Source organism: Agelaius phoeniceus, chromosome 6 (assembly GCF_051311805.1).
Source record: "Agelaius phoeniceus isolate bAgePho1 chromosome 6, bAgePho1.hap1, whole genome shotgun sequence".
Lineage (NCBI taxonomy): Eukaryota > Metazoa > Chordata > Aves > Passeriformes > Icteridae > Agelaius > Agelaius phoeniceus.
Window position 1 is genome coordinate 58094303 of NC_135270.1, and position 22175 is coordinate 58116477.

The 22175-nt window shown below is 42.7% G+C and overlaps 1 protein-coding gene across 14 annotated transcripts in view; it reads right to left on the reverse strand.

Annotated features, from left to right (window-relative positions):
- SYT16 (synaptotagmin 16) overlaps positions 1-22175 on the reverse strand; it is a 115970-nt gene that overhangs the window by 30825 nt on the left and 62970 nt on the right. For 13 of the 14 annotated variants that reach the window (XM_077180811.1, XM_077180810.1, XM_077180809.1 and 10 more), the window contains one exon: positions 17632-18258. In XM_077180811.1, coding sequence (XP_077036926.1) covers positions 17632-18187 — 556 coding nt within the window. In that variant the 5' untranslated portion in view covers positions 18188-18258. The remainder of the gene's footprint in view (positions 1-17631; positions 18259-22175) is intronic. The other variant, XM_077180813.1, reaches the window with a different exon arrangement.

The following is a 22175-nucleotide window of genomic DNA, read 5'->3' on the forward strand; positions in this document are numbered from 1 at the left end:
GTATCTGTCTTTTTTTTTCAATGACACAACATCTCTCAATTCTATGAATCATTGTATTGTGCCAAAGGAGTGTCCTGAGAGGTCTCAACACTTCCTAAAGCCCACTGCCAGAGTTAAAAGATGGGGACTGGTAGATCTTGCTAAATTAACACCACATAGTTCATTAACCAGCAAGAAACACAGATGAAGAATTTATGTGTGCCTGTTACCTGTGCTGACCAAGGGAGTGTTTGCTATGTGAACTCTAAGGAACTACTTTGCTTCCATGAAAAAAAAAACCCAAAAAAAAACTACAGAAAAAAAAATTACAGGAAAAAAAAACCAAACAAACAAACAAACAAAAAAAGAAATTAGATCCCTCCTTTAAACTGTATAAAAGTCATAATGAAAGTTAAGAACCTGTTTAAATATAGTCCAGAGGAAGAAAGAATCTCAGTATTGCCCTAGGTACTTCTGGACTTGAAATCCTCCTAGCTACAAGCAGTGATTTTTCAAATCCCTCTTCCCAAAAGAAAGCAGAGCTATGACTAAGTAAGCCTGAGGAATATTTGCCCCCCCACAGCAGCAATTCTCTTGCCTGGCCCCTGCTACAGCCCCAGTTCCAAACCATTCTGCACCCTAGCACTGAGATAAACCCACAGGGAGACCAGGCAGTGCTTCTGCCCCTGGTAATTTGGAGATTAGCTACCAAAAGAGTGCTAAAAAACTTCCTAGAAGAGCCTCAAAGGAGCAGAATCATTGTGTAATTACAATAAATCTAAACAAAAATGGCCTGTAAATTTTAGGGGTTAAGGAGAAAAAGGATCTTAAATTTCAAGTGACATTATGCAATCAGGCCAAGATTGTTTAATTTACCACATGCTGGGTAATAGCCTGAGAAGGCTCCATGTTTCCAGAGCTGAAATAGGCTCTTTATTAACAGGGTGATTTGCAGAGAGGCTGTGGGCAGAGCTGGCATTCCAGCCTGTTCATCTCCCCAGAGCATCCTCCAAACACTTCCTTCATGCTGTGTGCACTCCAGGATCTATTCAGGTTACTACAAAGATTTTTTAACAGGTGAAAAGTTAAAGCTAAATGAGTCCAAAGTGCAGACTGTCACGACAGTGAAAACAGAACCAGGGGGTCAAGGAAACTCTCCTGTATGAACACAGTGTGAGAAGACTCTGCCCCATGCCAAGTCTGAGTGGGAGAGAAGTTCAGGGCTCTCCCAGATGCTCAGCTTTGCTCTGTGCCCGAGTTTGCTAGAGATTTTGGATTATATAAGAAATGAAAACTACCAGCAATATGTGCAAAAGGCCTGTTAAGAGTACACAAGGAGAAGAGAAGCCTCAGGCAAAGTCTGAACGTGCCATGATCCCAGTCTGGAATCAGCACTTCCTAAAGGTCCTACATCCTTCCCACGCAGAGGATCTGCTCAGCTGCAGCAGTGTGTGATACACCCTTGGGGCACAGGGATGGCTTTACACCCACAAATCTTTGTTTTGGGATCGTGGCACCAGCTAGGTTCCTCTCAAAATAAAAGAGCAACTCTGCACCATGTTGTACCAGAAGAGCTAGATGGAGAGACAAATCTTCAAATGATCTAATTGGAGGGTGCCTTAAATTCAAGCAATTATATTTCAAAATTAAAACATTCTGTGGAACTAAAAACAAAGGGCACTTTTATGGCTCTTCCCTCTAATGAACTTCTCTGGGTTTTAGAATGTGTTCAGGCCAATTTTCTAAATAGCTATGTTTTTAAATGCATTTTGTCTCTGTTTGTATAAAAGAGTCATTACATTAGTCCATGGAAGATCATAAAATTCTTCCCTTCTGTGCCATAAATTTTCTGTCATTGCCTGACATTTGGTGTATGTGCTGGCAAATGATACAGCATAATTCATCCAATGTTCACCTTGTGTTTGTGAAGTTGTTACAAAAGGAGATATTCAGCTTCTGCTAAAAGGCTTGCTAAAGAGATGACTTACGTGGCACAGATAAAAAATATTTACAACCAAGTCCTGCAGTCTTTACTCTGGAAAAATTTCCAATAAAAATCCATGGGAATCTCTGTGGGTTAAGGAAAGAGAATTCAATAACAATGTGCAATTAACGGAAAGATCTTAATGGACTTCAGCAAGGCTGGACCTGGACACTTCCCTCTAAATATTATAGCTGCAGGTAAAATCAGGAAATCAAGTTTAGTAAGAGAGAATGGAAGAACCAGGACTTGTTCTCCACAGCAAAAGAATATTTCTGTGTTGAGGCTACAGATCTCAGACTCCAGCTTCCTGAACTTTTTCCATGCAAGCAGCACCTCTGCATGCAGACACCTCTGTCCTGTGCTCCTCGTGGCTGGAGGGCAGGTGCCTGAATTTGGGTCTGCACTCCACATCTACTTTTTACTCAGACACTTCTGATCAAAAACCATGTAACCATGGCACAGAGGTCTCAAGCTGCCTGACCACATTGTGGTTACTGCCTGAAGATGCTGCCTGTTCATCCTCCCCCCTGTATCTGCTCACTGGGAGAAAAACACAACTCAGGCTTTAGCCAGCTGCTGCTCCTGGCCAAGATGCCAGAGGGCACTTCTGACTCTCAGGTGCATCCCCTGGGGAGAAAAAGTCACCAAGGATTTAGGGAGCACTAGGGCATGAACATGAGAATCACCTGCCTCTTCAAACCTCTGGAAACCTTTATGGTGTCATATTCTATCAGCAACATTTACTTGTTATTAGATGCTGCTCAACTCTGCCTGTTAACCTATTTTTTTTTTTTATGAAGAAATTTAACAGAGCAAAACACAAAGTCACAACACACACAAGTGTGGTGGTGTTTGAGGGTCCCCAGGACAAGGGAAGAGATGAGAATCTTGACTCCATGTTTCAGAAGGTTGATTTATTATGATATGATATGAAAATTATATGCTAAAACTACACTAAAAGAAATAGAAAGGAGACATCAGAAGGCCAGAAAAGAGTGATGATAAAAAACCCATAACAGACTCAGAGAGTCTGACACAGCTGGCTGTGATTGGCCATTAATTAAAAACAATTCACATGCTGGGTAAACAATTCTCCAAATCACATTCCAAAGGAGCAAAACATGGAGAAGGTGAAGCTTCCCAGCTTCCCAGGAGAAGAAATCCTGGAAAAGGGATTTTTCATAAAAGATGACAGTGACACAGAAGAACCTTGTAAAATCATTTGCATGTGCTAAGACAAAGTAGTAAACAAAACTCTTGAAAACTTTTTCCTGCTTCCATTCCCCTGCAGCCCCTGCCAAGGTGAGGAGAGAACTTTTGTGCAAAAAAAAGCAGCTCAGATGTAACCTGCTCAGGGTAGCACCACAAACACATAAATATGGCACGTGGCTAGCAGGCACTGCTGGCTCCATCTGCCAGCAGCACACAAGCTCTGGAGACCAATGTAAATTATAACCCTTAAAAATGAAGATAATGTACTTGAGCACATCCCTGTGCTGCCATCATGTGCATGGGGCATGGCTGTCCCCTCATCAGTGCTCAGCACCTTGCGGGTGGGAGAAGGAGTGTGGTGTTTGTGAGGGTCCCCAGGATGAGGGAAGAGATGAATCTGACTCCCTGTCTCAGAAGGCTATTATATTATATTATATTATATTATATTATATTATATTATATTATATTATATTATATTATATTATATTATATTATATTATATTATATTATATATCATATTACTACTACATTATATTATATTAATACTATACTAAAACTATACTAAAGAAAAAGAAAGGATACATCAGAAGGCTTAACAAGAATGAATAATAAAAACTCATGACTGACTCAGAGTCTGACACAGCTGGCTGTGATTGGTCATTAAGTAAAAACAATTCCCATGGAACCAATCAAAGATGCACCTGTTGCTAAACGATCTCCAGACCACATTCCAAAGCACTCAGATAATTATTGTTTTCATTCTTTTCTGAGGCTTCTCAGCTTCCCAGGAGAAGAAATCCTGGCAAATGGATTTTTCAGAAAATATGACAGTGACAAAGGAGGGCTCAGGACATGCTCTGTATTCTTGGCCTGGCTTGGTCAGGATGGAAACACAGAGACATTTTGCTGATGTCCCTGCCAGCAGCACCAGGGGAGCACAGCAGGATGTTGAGGGCAGCAGCAGGGACACAGCAGTCACTGTGCACACTTGGATTTGTGTGTGAACAGCCCAGCTGGGACTGGGGTCAGGCCACAGCTCGTTCTGCAGCACCAAGGGCATGATTGGGTTGCCAAGACTCACTCTGATAATCTCCATGGCAAACCCCAGCAGCTGAGCAAACAGGGGGAGAGGGAGGCTCTCCTGTTTTGGGAGGGAAAGCACCTTCCTCCACCTCAAACCTAACATCAGCCTCAGGTGAGGAGACAGGGACCTGCTTGTACACACTCTGCTAGATCTATTGAAAATCTGCAGTATAAATTTAATGGCAAGTGCTGTCAGAGCTCCATAAATGTGCCTGCTGCTGCCCAGGAGGGAGCTCTCCCCTCCCAGGACTCAGCACCAAGTCCAGCTGAGCCCAGCAGCAGCCAACTCCTTTCATGCCACCACACTGGTGGGTCTGACCCTCTGCTGTGCCACAGTTTGACCACAAGCCTGCTCTTCCTCCTGGAAAACTGCTCTCAACTGGAGGAAAAAAAGCTGTGTTCCTGCTCTGATAGAAGTGTAAAACTTTTAAACATTAGTTTGTAAATGGTCGGTGAACAGCTGTCATAAAATTTGATTACTTTTATGAAAGCTATTAAAAATAACCTTCTTTGAAATTTTCTTGGATAAAAATTATTTCAAGCTGTAACAACCCCATGGCCTAAATGTGATCCAGTCAAATATAAATCAAAACATATAAAAATAAACATTCCTTTTCAGCCTAATACCTGCATTTCTACCTGAAGCTCTACCAAATGTATCTAATTACTCAGCAAATGCTATAAAATTCTACTGATAAGTGTATCTCTCTTGAGTGATTAGGATAAAAATAAAAAATTATCCCAGTTTAACAAAAAGTCCACATTTCAACTTGCATTCTCCCATTTCAACACATTCTCAACTTTCTAAAAATCCTGAATAAAATAACACCTTTAGTAATTAATCCACACCTTTCACCATTTTCTCAAACAGGTGTAACATTAAAATCTGGCATCCATGGGCATGATACTGTAAATAATCAAAACACATAAAAATAAACATTTCTTTTCAGCCTAATACCTGCATTTCTACCTGCAGCTCATGTAAGCTCTACAAAATGTATCTAATTGCTCAGCAAATGCTATAAAATTCTATTAATATGTGTATCTCCTTTGGGTGATTAGGATAAAAATAAAAAATTATCCCAGTTTAACCAAAAGTCCACATTTCAACTTTCATTCTCCCATTTCAACACATTCTCAACTTTTCTAAAAATCCTGAATAAAATAACATCTTTAGTAATTAATCCATACCTTTCACCATTTTCTCAAACAGGTGTAACATTAAAATCTGGCATCCATGGGCATGATACTGTAAATAATCAAAACACATAAAAATAAACATTCCTTTTCAGCCTAATACCTGCATTTCTACCCACAGATCATGTAAGCTCTACAAAATGTATCTAATTGCTCAGCAAATGCTATAAAATTCTATTAATATGTGTATCTCTTTTGGGTGATTAGGATAAAAATAAAAAATTATCCCAGTTTAACAAAAAGTCCACATTTCACTCAACTTTATAAAAATCCTGAGTAATATAACATCTTTAGTAATTAATCCACACCTTTCACCATTTTCAAACAAGTGTAACATTAAAATCCTGCATCCATGGGCGTGAGGCTGTAAACTTAGATAAACATGGCTTAACAAAATGTGAAATTCTGATTATTACAAGAAATTTTGCAAAGGCCACGTGGATGCAGGACTCCTGGAGAGCTCCTGTCGGGGCACTGAGCCACCTGCAGCCCCCTACAAAACACAGCAGAGCCCTTTTGCCAGGAGAGGAGGAGGAGGGTGCAGGGATGGAGGAGAGAAGCCTGGCATGGTGTGATACATTATTGGCTGCTTGACTTTGATTTCAACTTCCCCAATCCCCAAGGCACGAGTGCATCGCTTGTTATGACAGAGGCTGCTATTCCTCACAAACATTTGGAAGCACACAGGCTAATTAAACTGTGGCACTGGGGAATCTGCAGCAAATCTGCCTGATGTGCCTGCTGCTGCTGCTGAATCGCTGCCTGAGCAGCGACAGCTCCCTGTCAACTTAATATCTCTGTATTAATAACAGTAACTTAACCCAGGGGAGAGGAAAACGAACACCATTCAAACACACAAGTGGCCTGATTAGCAAAGGACAAGGGGGAAGCATTTTCTACATCACCATGGAAACTTAAATAAAGGGCCTGTAATTACAATCTAAATTCTGGAAAGATAATGAATACATCTTGAGATCTGCAGATGTTGTGCAGCATATACATATTTCTAGCAACTTCAACTCAATTACTTCTATGCAGCATCTGTTTTACAAATCAACTTCCCACTGCTCATAACGAGGCATGTGGGATTTTTAATTTTTTTTTTTTTCCCAGAGGAGACACTGGGGGAAGAAGAAGGGTGACCTCTTTTTTCTGGAAAGGTATTTCAAACCACCACTATTTATTTAGAAATTTCAAACACCCAGTCAGTTACAAAGTTAGCTTACAGGCATCCAAATACACCAAGCTAAAATGCATGAAATAAATAATTCAAGAATTTGCTGCAGTGTTACCAAGTAGAAAGAATAACTTATCATTTGCTCCAAGCTTACCCGAGAAAAAAAGAAATTACTGAATAAAATACATCATGTAGGCGTGAAACACAGAGGTACTGCACACATCCTGTCTGCCTGCTTGTTAAAAAACAACAACAACAAACAAGAGTCATTTTCTCTGAACAATGGAAACTTTCTAAACGCCAAATTTCTGGTTTTCCTATACATTTAATGCTGCCTTTGTGCATCCACTTTTTCTTAGAGACTTTTGATTCTGCTCTATGGAAGTCAGTGAGAGTTTCAATGGGAACATCACCAAGCCCTGAAGGAAGCAGGGGTAGTAACAAAAAAAATGCATTTGATCACAAAACCAAGACAATATCAGTACATCTATGCATAATGCAAACACTCAGAGCATCCCAGAGCACTCACTGCTGTGTTTTTTGCTTCTACAGAAGCAGTCACACAGGCCTGCCCTTAAAATTTTCATGATCAGGATGACAGAGAGGAACAGAGCTCCTACCTCAGCAAAACCCAGAACTGTGCACAGAAAGAAAAGCTTTTCTTTGGAAAAATGGAAAGGTCTGTGGCAAACAAGGGACTTGTTAAAGCTTCTCAGAAAAAGGAGGAACATTTTGTACAGGGAGGAACATTTTGTGCAGCAGCACACATGGAGCTGCTCCTATCAATTCCTGGGTGGCTGCAGCTCTGTAGGAGTTTTCAGTCTGGAGCCTTCATCCTGCTCTTGCTGTCAGCCCCTTGAACTGGGAATTCAAATGTACAAAGCATCAACCTGCCTGATTTAGGCTTGACTAAGGAGGAGGGCACCCAATCCAAGCCATTCCCTTAGATCCCAGATGTGTTAAAAAATGCTGGAGCAAACCCAAGCTCCTGCACACTGGCAGGACACCCCTGACAAACACCCAGTGGTCATTTACTGCTGAGCAGGATTGGATTTCTCCTTGCACCATCCCTGTGTGTTCTCAGCCCTTCCTGCCAGGTCTAACAGCCAGGGAATATTTGGTGTCCAGTGCTGAAGGTGAGGATATCCCATCTCTGCTGAGTGTCCACAGACAGGACCCTGCTTCTGCCTCTCCATCTGTCCTCACTGCATGACCAAACCAACTAGGAAGCTCCCCAAGGTGAGTTTATTTGGGTGTTTGCATGTGATAGAGGTGGAGAGAATCACAACTTGGGAGCCTTTGTACCAGGAGATATTCACAACAAAAATAATTTTCAAGAAAAGAGAAAAAAACAGCAAAAAAAGAAGAGAGTAATCAGAAAAAAAAAATAAATAAAAAAAGACATTTTTTGGCTCTAACCACCTCTACAGTGAAACAACACAGCAGTCAGAGCACTACACCCCAATTCTGTGCACAGCTGTGGAAAGAAATAGAGGACTGCCCACAGAAAACAGCATGAAAACCAGCATATTTTCCTGTTGTTTCTTTCCTAGTCCCAAAATTGGATTTTAAAAATAGGAACATGGGATTCCACGTCAAACTGGCTCTCACTGTGCTGCCTAAGGTTCTTCCATAGCTGTAAGAAATGGCAGCCAAGAGACTGAACCACAATCATCCCTGATTTTCCCAATCACCTACTTTACATCTTACATGTAGAGCAAAAATGAGTCAGGCTTCATTTATTCTACTGGGTTCTATTAGCACAGGCCCAGGATTTGTGCAGAAGTGGAAGAAAAAAAGGAGATTACACACTGCAGGAGACACTGCTAAGCCAGGAAAACCCCTGGTGTGGATGCAGTTACATCCATGAGTCAGCCTGCAGGTCCCTGACAGCTCAGGTTGGGTTGTGTGCAGGAAACATGCAGCTGCAGAGGCAGAAAAAGCACCTTTTGTCAGCAGATGTACTGCACTGGGGACTCTGCAGGGCACAGGTGGAGCTGAGTGTGCCCTGGGGTGTGGGGCTGGAAATGCTCATGGGCTCTGAAACTCAACACGCTGCTGGATGCCAATGGCTGGTGAAGTACAAAGCACTGTCTTTCCATTCCAACAAAAAAAAAAAGAACTTTCCCCTCACCATTATTATTTCCATAACCATTTTCCTGGTGGTTTTCATACCACAATGGGTTGAATTCCTTCAGGTTACCCATCCATCATTTCTTCATTTTGTTTGTTTGGCTTGGACATGAACTTCCTCTAATGCAAGGCAGTCAGTTCCTAAACCTCCCCCAGTATGTTTAAGGAAGTTTCTTTGGATTAGGACCATTGCTTTCAGCTAGCAGAAATCAAACTGGCCAAGGAAACATCCAGAAAACTCAGGCCATTGATTTTGCTCCTCTTTAAAGCAGTTTCACCACTCCACACAAGACCCAGGGTATGCACATAGCATTTAAACCATCAGCTTCACACCCACAGGGCTTTGTTTGCTGATCAACAGTGTGGAAATGAACTCCCTCCAAAAGAGATTTGTTTGGATTTGATACAGAAAACAACTGCACTGCAACAAGGCAGATATTTATTTTCCCACTGATTTTTCTAATGGAAACTTTGTTTGCTGCCAGAGTGTTGATTCACCACAGTCCCCCTTTATTGTAACACCACAGCACTCTTGGGAAAATCACCAGCTTTGGGAGCAGCAGTGGGTGGGGATGTGGTGCAGCAAGGCTCACATGCTCCAGTACTAAAGCTGTCACCCAAAAGGGACAATCCTGTCCTCCTGCCCCTCCCCTCTTCCTTTTATTTTGGTTTCAGCAATCACATGGCAAACTCACCTGGCTCAAAAGTAACAGGGAAGGGGCTGCTGGCCCTTGTTGGAAGCAAGAGGCTGGGTTGAGTCACGGGAGGCAGCTCAGCTGTGTGATAGGGGAAGGATGTTGTATTTCATCCTGTTGTATTTCAGCTGCAGTTTTACTTCAATAAGTGGCAATTGCAAAACTCAGGCCCAGGGGGTTCATAGCTCCATTATTTATGGCAGTAATTCTAACCCCCAAACTGACCTTGAGACACAGAACTCCAGCAAACCACAGGGCTCTCATTAATCCAAACTCAGGGCTTTCTCTCCAGCACCACCAGTCTCATTATTTGCTAGCAAATACTCCCACCACAATTATGCTATATGGACTGTACAGGTTTGAATCCCTCTCAGCCTGAGGAGGTAAATTCCTCCAAAGACCCAGCTTGGGGGGGCAAGTCCTCATGAGTCCCTCCAGGGAGGCTTCACCTCACAGGGGTTCTGAGTTCTTGAGTCAGAGAAGCACCTGCCTGGACACGAGGGAACTTTCAGGTGGTGCAGTGATGCCACGAGAGCATCAGCTATTTTCATGGTCATGGGAAGGGATTTTCTGCAGATTTTGCTATGGACTGATTTAAGATTCAACCCAAGCCATTCTTGTTGGTCTGCAAATGGGTACTGATGAAGTGTCCCTAAGTCCATCTGTGGAAACTGCATGAGAATCACACAAACAGATCTGTGGAGGGACAGCCCAGCCACACCTTCCTCATTACCTGCAAGACCCCCAGAGCCCAACAGTGACATTCCCTGGCTTTAAAACTACACAGTTTTACCCCCATGACTGTAATCTCCATATTGCAGAAAATTAACTTTCCTCTTGGTTACTAAAACTACTTTCATTGCAGAAAATTAATTTTCCTCTTGGTTACTAAAACTACTTGAGGAGTCTGTGAGGCCACTCCAGGTCATTACAGCAGCCAAAAATTACCAGGGCACAGGGAAATCATATCCACACACCTGTCTGGCAGAGGGTGAAGATCAACACCAGCTCACCTTTTGGCAGAGTGATCCCATCTTATATAAGCTGTATGCCTCTTATTATTAATGTTATTATGAGTGGGTTTTGTGCTGTTAAGCATTGAAAGGAGGGAAGAGGGATGGATTACCTGTGCTTCCACCAAGCCTCTGCGTGGCATTCACATTCTCTGAAGAAATCCCTTCACCGAGGACTCTTCTCCTGGGAAGCTGAGAAGCCTCAGAGAAAAGGAGCACAATTCTCATCTCATTTGCTTCTCCTGTGTTTTGCTCATTTGGAATGTGTTTGGAGATTGTTTACCCACAGGTGATTGTTTCATTGGTTTCTGCTATGAGTTGTTTTTGCTCATTGGCCAATCAGGGCCAAGCTGTGTCAGGACTCTGGAAAGAGTCACGAATTTTCATTATTATCTTTTTAGCATTCTGTAAGAGTCCTTTCTGTATTCTTTAGTATAGTATAGCATTCTTTAATATAATGTAATATCATAAAGTAATAAATTAGCCTTCTGAGAACATGGAGTCAGATTCATCATTCCTCCCTGCAAATACAACACACCCCTGCAGGCCAAGCTGGCAACAACTGCAACAGAAAAGAAAAACCACACACACACACACACACACAAAAAAAAAAAAAAGACAAACAGTAGTACTGTTTGTGTCAGCACACAGAAATACTATGTTCCAGCTCTGCACAGAGTGCTGCTAGTATTGCCTGCATGTCACCTCCACCACAACACAATGAGATCATTCACACCTGCCTCGCCTGTAGTAGGAGAGGGAAGGTGAGGAGGCAGGGTTTCTAGGAGAAAGGCAGCATACCCCAGATGCTGCCAAGATGCTGTTTATTGGTAAATGAAGTCTCTTGAGTCCTAAACAACCTTCCCAGAGGAAGATAGAGTCGCAACTGCCATATGGAGAGTGGGAAGAGGATGTCACTTAGCGAAATGGATCAGAAAATACATGCACAAACACACACGCTCACACACAATTTGTTCTGTAACTGCACAGAATGGCAAAAGCCATTTCATCCTCTCAAATAAATCCTTCTCTATACAGCTTATGCAACCTTCTGGATGACAAGAGCAGATGACAAGTGCTCCTGAGCAGAGCATCCTTCCCCATGCCCCCAGGGAGATGGGCATGAGGAAGCTCTGCCTACCAGACAAGGAACTTGGTGAAAACCCAAACCCCTGATCTCCTGTGGCCTGACAAAGACACTGTGTCTAAAATCAGTGACTGAGGATGAACAGCAAAGCTGACAGGCCCAAGACAGAGCTGGCAATGGTACCACCTTTGAGAAATTGTGGTTTGAACCACTGTTTGGCTTCACTTCCCCAGCTATAAAGCTGATATGCCACAATCCACTCTCCTTCTGGGGCTGTTGTGTTCTCTCATCCCCACTCACATGTGACATCCTGCATGAAGATCCTTCATAATCTGAAAATCAGAGACAGAACTGCAAAGAAATGCTCTAAATACAAGTAGGAACATTGTGCCACCTTCTCAAGGACAAAAAATCTGTGCACAAACACTTGGAGTGGTTCTGAATTTCCCAGAGAGAAAGAATTCAATGCAAACTCACGTCTGCACTTCACTTCAGAAAGCCAGGGCTTGCATCACATTCTTCAGAGAGCAGATGCTGTCCCCAGTCACGTTTGTGCTTCGTCCCACTCGAGCTGCCAGGAGCATTTTCTCTGAAGTGTTTTTGTCCACTGTCTGCCTTTGCTTTCACCCCCTTATTCTTCATGGTGGTATTGATTCAGTGTAGCCTCTTTGAATGTCCTTCTTGGAGTACAGGCAGTGATTTTTATAGGGTTACATTCTGGCTAGGACACTGGCTGGCTCCATACCCAGACAGGTGATAAAATTCATAAACACTTCACTTCTCAATGTGGAGACTGGCCATCCATCTATTTTAGTCTCAAGTTCAAGCAGAAATTTAATTTATCACATAATCAACATCTTCTTCTTAAGGGTATTCTTTGCTATATGGGTTTATAGAAGCTAATGAAAAACTCACTTCTTTCCTAGGATTTCCTGCCTGTATGAAGGGTCGTTTACTGAGGTCAGGAGTATTCATATAGAGCAGAAAGAATAATTTCCTTTACTACAGAAATTACTGGCAAAAATCAATGACCCCTGTTAAGCTGGAGGCCAAGGTAAGTAAATGCAATAGTGCTCTCTAGATTTAAAAACTCCCAGAGCCTCAGAGGTGTGCTTCCCCTCACACACGTGCTGAGGAAAACTAGCCAGCCATCCAGACAGGGGCTGTCACACTTCCTAGCATCACAAGGCCACAAAAAAATTATTTTAGTGCAACTGGAATGCAGCCTTCAGCTGGCACTGAGGTTGTCCAGTTGATGGAGGAGAAGAAATCTCTAAGGATTTTTTGCAGTGGAAGTGCTGTGCTCACCTATCCATTACAGCAGGGCTGGGAGCAGTGCCAGACAGCCTGGGAGACTTCCACCCCAGCCAGCACTCACTCCTGCAAAAATAGTTCAGCTCTCACTCAGAAGGCTCAGCTCTGCCTGTCCGTGTGCCTTTTTAGGGCAGTTTGGTGAAAATGAGAACTTAATGGTCATTTGGTTTTCTGTTTGCACAGGACAACAGCCCTGGGGGAGAAATGGGCTAAAGTCCTTGCTTTCAGTGCACACTCATTGCTGTTCTTCACTTTTTCCATTATTGCTGGTTTTTCCATTTTAGATTCGTGCTGGAAAGCAGAAGCACTGGCCACCTCTGTCCTTCTACTTGCAGTGCACTGCTTTCAGATGTGGTTTCTTGCTCCTCTGTTTGTTGGTTTGGATTTTTTTTCAATTCTCAAGCCAACTGTGCAATGATGGATCTGGCAGCCACCCCCAGTCAGCTGAGCAGCAGCATCCCAGCCATGGGGGATGCAAAGCAAAGGCTGCTCTCTCCCTGCTCTGTTCTGTGAGACAGCTCCTCTGCCACAGACACTGAGGTTAAACAATGGACAAGGCTCTGAGAGACTGAGTTCATCTATTTCTGCAAAATTCACAGCTACAGGATTTGCCACTGGTGGCAGCAATCTGCACACACAGAAGGCTCTGCCTTGCCATCATTAACTTAAGCCAAACATCTGGCACTGCAATAATTCCTGCTGAGCCACCTTCTCAGTATTAAACTGTGGATCAAAAGCATACAAAGTAAAAAAAAACCAAAATAAACAAACAAACAAACCAAAAAAAAACCAAAATTTCCTTGCATTTGTTTGAAAACTTGCTACAACTTTACTATCATCATTTAATTCTAGAGCAGCACAGGGCAGCAGCCAAACCTGCACCCTGTGATTAACCTGCCTCATGGATTCTAATGGACCTTTGACTTCAAAACCCAAGAATTTCATTGCTCAAACAATTCATTAGATCCCTAAGCCTAAAATAGGTTTTCAGTAATGTATGTGCTGCTTCAAGCTAAGAAAATCTACTCTGGGAGCCAGGAAACATTTCCTAAGAGGCAAAAATGGGATCAAAAACATATTTGATAAAAAGGAGAAGGAGTAATGATGGTTTTCAACTACAGTGTTATTTTATTTCATCTCAGAAGCATGCTGTCAGTTTAAGAGAAGGGAACATCTATTGGATTTTGTTTGCACCTCTTTTAACACAAAATTATTCTCACCTAGGGCTGCAGGGCTTTTCCCCCCTAAACCAAATAAACTATATATTGGAATGACCTTGTAACAGGTTTCTGTGGCTCTTTAATCACCAGTGGCTGCTAAATGAAGCATATCTATTTTCTCTGTTACATTACTATTGGCAACCAGGTCTTCAGTAAGTGCCCAGAAATATTTCCATGGCAACAAAAAGCATTCAGCATTGCTACTGTTTTGTGCCAATTTAGCTTTAAAATATTCTATTGTGGAGAGAAATATGGTACATTAAGTGAAATAAAGTCAAGATGCAATGTTCTGAAAAGAATACAAGGATAAACAGGAAATACGTATTTTGCAGAAATGGGAGGGGGGGGGAACCTGCCAAATGGAAGGAAAAATGTTCAAAGCTCATTTTGATGCTACTGAACAGCTTTGCTGAATGTCAGCAAGTCCATGTGTCACTTACATTGTCACTTAGGGTTAGGTAAAAAGCTAACAGAAATAAGGATACCTCCAACATCTTCTCTTGATCATTTTAATCCATGACTGAAATTTTAAGTTGCCAGGGTATTACAGCCTCTCTGCATGTCTAGGTTACCATCAGAAGAGTTCACACTCTTGATGTTAGAGAATGAATCTAAAGGAAAAAGAGGAAATAAAGAGCTGAAAAATAAAACACAAAGAGCATGTGTGTTTTGGAAGTGAAAGTTCACTTAGAAGAGCAAAATGAGTCCTTCCACATCAAAGGGTCTGTGGAAGATGTTTTCAAATCACAGTTCAGCACTTTCTCTCCCATTATACAACTTAGTTCTGAGAGAAAAAGGTATCAGTTTCCAGCCCTCTAACCCTCAAACAGCCAACTTTTGTGACTATGAAGTCTTGAGACCATTGGTTGGCCCTTTGTACAGCACATTGCAGAGATAAAAAGATTAAAGTCTGTCTGAGACCATTTGGAATGACATTCCCTAAGGTGCAAAAAGCTGTGCAGTGCTCCCTGAAGTGCCTGGTGTGCAAGCAGAGAGCCCTAGGAAGCAGCACTGTAGGTGCTGGGGGCTCCATGGGGCCAACCTTCCAGCCCACAATGGCTCCAGGAAGGTTAGGGAGAAGAAAAGCCAAAAAAATGGGGGGAGAGTCAAACAGCAGCTTGACCAGGACCTGCTCTCATCTGGGAGAGATGTCCAGAGGGACCCTCCCTTGAGCTGCAGAGATGGGTCGCTCTGGCATCTAAGTCTCTCATCAGGAAACTCCATCTGGTCCATCCTCCATCCCTCAGAACCCTCTTTCTCAGAGGTCCCTGCAGGTGACAAAAGCTCTGACCAGGACAGCAGCTCCTTCCTGGGCCCCATTTCCCTGAGAGCTCACCAGCTTTCCTCCAACCACTGTGAGCAAGGGACAGGGGGCTGCCCTGGGAATGCTGCCTTTGGACCTGGCTGAGCCCCAGGATTTGCTGTGAGGCTCCAAGAGCCCCTCCTGAGGCTCAGGGCTGAAGGCTCTGCAGGAGACAGGTTGTGCCCTAGGACAGTGCCACTGTCATATTTTCTGGAAAAATCCCTTCGCCAGGATTTCCTCTCCTGGGAAGCTGAGAAGCCTCAGAGGAGAATGAAAACAATAATTATCTCATTTTGCTTCTCCTGTGTTTTGCTGCTTTGGAATGTGGTTGGAGGTTGTTTATCCAACATGTGGTTGTTTGATTGGTTTCATGTGAATTGTTTTTACTTAATGACCAATCACAGCCAGCTGTGTCAGGACTCTGGAGAGTCACAGGTTTTTCATTAGTGTCTTGTTAAGCCTTCTGTTTTTGTCCTTGCTCTATTCTTTAGTATAGTTTTAGTATAGTGTGTATGGTGTAGTATAGTATAATATAATAATAAATTAGCCTTCTAAGAACATGGAGTCAGATTCATCAATTCCTCCTTCATCCTGGGGACCCTGAAAATCCCACAGGACAGCACTTGTCCAGGAGGATCCACAGGCCCAGCACGCCCTGAATGGACACACTGTGCCCTGCTCCATGATTTCTGTGCCCACACTGGTCACACAGTCCAAGCACACACACAAACCCACCCTGCAGCACTGGCTCAGTGCCTATGGACAAACCCTGGGGCGGGATGTTGCCCAGGCAATGCACAGGGGTACCAGAAGGGAGGGACTGGGCTCCAAGAGATACAACTCTTGAGATCTTTAACCTGAGAACTGGCAATTTTTCATTTGAAATACGAAACAAGCAGTCCCAGTTTGGGAGGCAGAACAGCTAGACCAAAAGAGCTTTTTAATTATTTACTCCCTGGCCATAACAGAGTGAGAAATAGCAATAAAGAAAAGAGCTAATTTTACAGTCATTAAAGAGCACCATCAAGGTTTATACCCTCAGTCTGATATTCCTGTTAAATACAAAAACAAACAGGCTGATCTTCCACAGTCTGCACAGAAAAGGCTAAATATGTAAGACTACCCTAGAAGCCAAGAGTGAAGAAAAGCTCCTGGTCATAATAAAACAGACATTTTCAAGAGCATTTACCACCTGCTTAAAAAAAAAAATTAGATATTTGAAGCCAAATTCTGTAGATCCTCAGAGAATCTCAACCTCTTCATCAGCTCCATATTGTAAAACCAGTCCCCCCCATCCTCTTTCCACCCTCATTCCCATTCCTAGGGTGTTTGTTAAGAGCAGCTTTATGCCAGCAAGACCCAAGGATGGTGTCAGCAGGACTGCAGCTTCTCTGGGTGTAGTCAGGAGCTGTGTCACCATCAAAACTCTGTGCCCCAGGAAATTTCCAGCCACACTTATGGTGACACTGAGAGAGCACAAGTCATGTGGCTGACACTCAGTCCTGGGCACAATCTCCTGAAAACACTCCTGCTGTCATTTAAAGATCAGAAGTCATAGTTAGGCCTATTTAAAACTGAAAATATCAAACTCAGTTCTCCTTCCCATAATCTCCTGCCTGCTGTCTCTTCAGTCTTGTTTGAAAAGCCTGTGGGGGCGGTGGGAGGGGAGGAAAGTGATTTGGGAGCCTTTCATCCATAAAATCATGAGATACGGCTGGCTTTTTAGTACAGCATTTCACAGCACATGGCACAGTAACATCTTGAGATTCCTGGCACAAAGAAACAAGGTTTGAGATTACATATATATATATAAATATATATATATATATATATCTTTAATAGCAATGACGCAAAGGCAGATGGTTCTCAAAGCAAAGGCTTAAGGCTAAACATTCCTTTTGAAGGGTCCTGCTACCAGAAACTGAACAGGGAGGGAAGAAAACTCCTTGCTACAGCAGCAGGGCCTGATTGCCTTCTAATACAGAGAATTGTCTCCTAATACACAGCATTTCATCCTGGAGATCTCCAATTCTTTCAATGAGATTGGTCTCACAAACAAGGGAAGGGTTGGAAAGGTTAGATTTTTTTTTTTTTTTTACTTTGGGATTTGGGGAATTTTAGCTGTGGGAAACAAAGACAATACAGAACATACTGAGCAGATTAGCAACTAAATGAAACCAACAGCAGCAAGGAAAGGCCTGGGTGATGCAGTCAGGGTGGTGCCAGCTGCTTACCTGCACAGCCTGCCGTGCCATTGGCACTGTGCAAGGAGCCACCCAAGCTGAGGCTGTGCTCATGGGCTCCCATCCTCCAGGAGGGCTCACCTTCTTCCTCAGCAATGGGAGGAAGCCGATCAGGAGGCTGGAGATCTTCACTCATCCAGTAGGATCCATTGGCTGACAAGGTCCTGCTGCTTTCAGTGCACTGCTCTGGCAAGGTGCTGCTGTTTTTAACCCCTTTGTGCCTCTGGGGACCCGTGTCAGAGCCTTGAGGGAGGTTTTGTGAAGCAAGATCAGGGCCTCCAATGTAGCTGTCATCTCTAGGGTAGAAATAGTCCTCATCCCAAAGGTCCAGGTCTCGTTCATCATCTGATTCCTCAGAATAATCCTCATAAACTCCTCCATTATTCTCCAAGTCCTGGGTCCTTTCTCCTTCTGGTTTCCGACCCACTCCACTCAGATTCAGCAGAGAGGCAGATATGGAGTCTCCTGCTTGCTGGATTGCTTCATATACTTGAGACATCCAAGAAGAGAGTGGCTGGAGGAAATTGTGAGCAGCCTCAGAAGCCATGTTTAACACTATGCCAGTGTCTGGTGATCAGTTGTTCAGCTTTGCCAGCATGTCACTTACAATTCAGGGAGCTACAGAATAAGAAATTACTGTAAATTGCTTGTCCATCAACACCTGTCGACACACTATCTATGTGAGATGACTAGAACTGAGAAGGGGAAATGGAAAAAGCACTTCTACCCATTCAGAATACTACCAGAAATCCAGAAATGATGGACAAATTGCCCATATTCCTGCACAGATCTGGAAATCTTTTATTCAATTGCTAAACCTTAGATAAAAATAAGAACACAGAACCTTGGAACACAAGTGACTTTTTGAAGTGCACACACTCTGGTTACAGCTGTCAACAGACCTGGGGGGAAAAAAGGTATAAAACAACCTGTAATCAAAAATCTCAATTAACCTCCTGGCCCAATTTCCTTAGCATTAGCATGAGCAGGTGAGAAAACTGAAGGGAGGAGAATTTGGGGAGAATTATGTTTTGAATGATGAAAATGACAGGCCTAAAGCTTGCAGTAGCAGCCCATGGCAGACAAACATCTCAAATGCTTTGCTCCAGAAAAGCTATGAAGAAACTCTCTCTGCCCATAGCCCAGAGCTGTTTTGCCATTCACAGAAATTAAAAAAAAAAAAAAGCCAAACAGAGGAGGTGTAATATTACAGGTACAAAATTACTGAGAACAGAAGCAAGTTAACAAAAGCACTGGTGTCATCTCTATATGATACTTTCTCAAAATTCATCTAAACTCTAAATAAAAACATAACTTGCAGAAAGTTAGCATGCCTTTTTGCCCAATATACATCTTCCCACAGTATCACAAGACAGATATTCTTTTAGGAGCTCTGAGAAGGAGAAACCTACAAATAGGATGATGGGTTTAGGAAGAACGAATTAAATAGGTGCAGATTTTAGACCAAAAGGCAACTAAAAAGAAGCTTCAAAATAAATATAAATGTCTTGCTGAATTGAGAGGTCTAAAAGCAATCAAAGTATAAAAGGGTAAATACAGTGTGACAGCAAGAAAATAATCTCAGCAGCAATGTGTATTACCTTGTGAAATGATCTCCAGAGAAATGTAGTGGGAATCTCAGTGTTGTGGATTTTATATGTAGCATGGACTAAGGAGATCCCACTTTGCTTGGTGAGCAGCTCCTCTAGACATGAGATCAGTGACTTAAGACTTTAGCTTTAAAACACCTGTGCCAAATAATTTTGTTCAGTGATGTTGATTTATGCTGCAGACACTTCCAGCAGGTTTATTGTCAGCTTCAGCTTGTGCTATGAATTGCAGCCCTAACAAGGGCAGTAAATGAATGTGGGTTACTAAAGGCATTTTAAGAGCTGTGGCTGTCACAAACTCCCTGGGCTCAGGGCACACACTGTTCCAGCATCCATCTGGCAGCTCCAGCCCTCAGCTCAGCCCCTGGGATCCAGGTAAAGCTCCCTGCCACGCATTAAATCTTTGGCAAGGAGCAGACAGTGCCACAGCATCACCTCCCAGGTGAGCTGTTCCCTTCCCTGACTCTCCTCTTTCCAATCCTGCCCTAGGCAAAGCCTCTCTGCTTTGTGCAACTGATTTTCTCATAGACCAAAAGAGATGACAGGCTCCAAACAATCCATTTGCAGCATAATGTGTATTGGCTACTGGTAAATCACAGCACCAAAGAAGTCACTGGGAGGAGATGGTACTTTAAACAAGGAGATTCTCCCAGGCATGGAAGAGCTCTGGTGGGTAAGTGCTAGATACTGGATACATTTTTAACCTGACATTTATTTACAGGCAAGAGCAAATGAATCTCTGTTTTTTGATGAAAGGAGAACTTCACAGTGCTCTCCCTCTGTCTCAGCAGCAAGATCCATGGCAGCAGTGGCCCTCAGAGGGATGCAGGCATCCAGAAATGATGGAGATAAAGCATATGGGTGCTGAAATGAAGTGCTGATCTGTTCTAAAAATCAACAGAACATAGCCTTGTGATATTTGCATGGGGAATAATTAGCTCCTCTTGTTATTAGATTTTGGAGCTAACACCTGATTGGTCCAACAGAGCTACCCCACTTCTGGCTGGCTGCATCACAGACTGACACAGGGAGGTTGGTACCACAGCCATCAAGATGGAGGGAGCTTTCAAGGCAAGATTTTGCTTCAGTAAGGGAAGTAGAGCAGTGATCTAGACCCACCTGCAGGGCCTGGATGTGGTCACTCAGTTATCTGAAGCAGCAAACAGAACTTGAATGTGAACTTTCATATAGCAAACAGCTGCCTGTAGGTTGTGGGGAAACATGACACATACACATGTACACACATGCACAACTCTACCCAAGTCTGGGACATTTCATTGAATCCTAGGAATCCCAACAAGTGGTTTGATTTCAGTTTATAGACAACAGATGTGTATTTCACTAAAAAATCTAAACCATTTTGCAGTAACACCTGCAGCTTGCAACCCAGTGCCTACACAATCTCTAGAGGTAAAAGCAATGTCTTTTCCAGGGTGCCTGACTCTGCTTCACCTTTGCTTTGCTTTTCCTACCATCCTCTAACTAAAGACTCCACAGTCAGTGATATGCTGAACAACTGGAGTTCAGCTGAATTATAAATGGTTTATTTTTGTTCTTGCAGCAGATGGGTAAAATGTGTAACAAGCTGCAGACAAGTTTAGGCGGGCAACGATTTTACAAATTCACCAGAGGATCAAAGGGGGCTGAGCTGTGTTACAGGCTTGCTGTTTCCCAGGAGCTCTCTCCATTAATTAGGAGACACTGCTCTAACAGCATGCTTATGATATATTTCACAACGTGGCCTTTTCAACATAATGGATTTTTACTTTTGATTTCTCTAACAGTTTTGACTTGCATTAGAAGAAAAGAAAAAAACTAAAAGAACTGAGAGAAGCATAAAATGTGGGGGAAATAGGAAAAAAATCCATTTCTTTTTAAAAGTATTCATCAAACAAGAGAGAGGGGAAAAAAGCAGTTTAGCAAATTTACTTCAAGTTCCATCTTCTAAAACCACTCATAAGAATTTTCACACCAAATCACATGCAAAACTCAAAGTGGTTAGGGTTCTTTTTTTTTTTCCTCTCCTGGAAAATCAGATAGATAAAAGGATCAATGTTAAGCCTCTCACAGAAACCATCATAACCTTTACTACAATCTATATTCCCTTGTCTTGATAAGATCATTATTCCTGAGAAGCATTCCCATTGAGAGGTGCAATTACTATATTGCTAAAAAAAGGAGACTATTACCAGAATTTCAGACACGACCACAATGCAGAGGTTTGTAATATTCCCATAGTGTCTTTCAATCTTCTTGATAGGTAGGTTCCTAAAAAAGTGTCATCAGTTGTGCATTTCTTAATGTTTCCCTTACTCAAGCTGTTGCAGAGTGTAGGCACAAACTTCCTTTTCTTCCCTCACTTTTGTGTGGCCCTTGGAGAAGTTTTCTACCAAACCCCTCCCTTACAAGTAGAACACAGGCTGAAAATGGGTTATATCCATGAACAGAAGCTTTATTTGTGTGGATATTGAAGAAGAGCAGTGTGACTGACCCAGCATGAAGCTCTGCCCCAAGTTTAGGGGGAAAACCTAAAACAAGTTGTGAATCTAAGCTGATGCCCAGAACATCAAGGATCTGTGCCAAAGGTAAGGACATTTTGCTGTTCACAGAAGGGGGAAATAAGGAAGCCTTGGAGAGAGAGAAGATTTTTTTGAGCTACTGAAAACTGCAATTAGCCTGATCTTCCTTTCAGGCTAGAGCCCAATTAAAATACACACATAAAATAGCAGAGGGTAGATTAGAAATGTACTCAGATGAAGGCAGGCAGCAGCAACACTGGGCCAAGAAATCCTCTATCCGGGTTCTGGGAACAATCTGGACTCTCTGCTCCTCTTGCAGTTGCCAGAATTGTATCTAACAAGATGCCTGCAAAGCCCTTACACTCTCACCAAACATTACTATGATGAAAATGTATTTCCAGCTGAA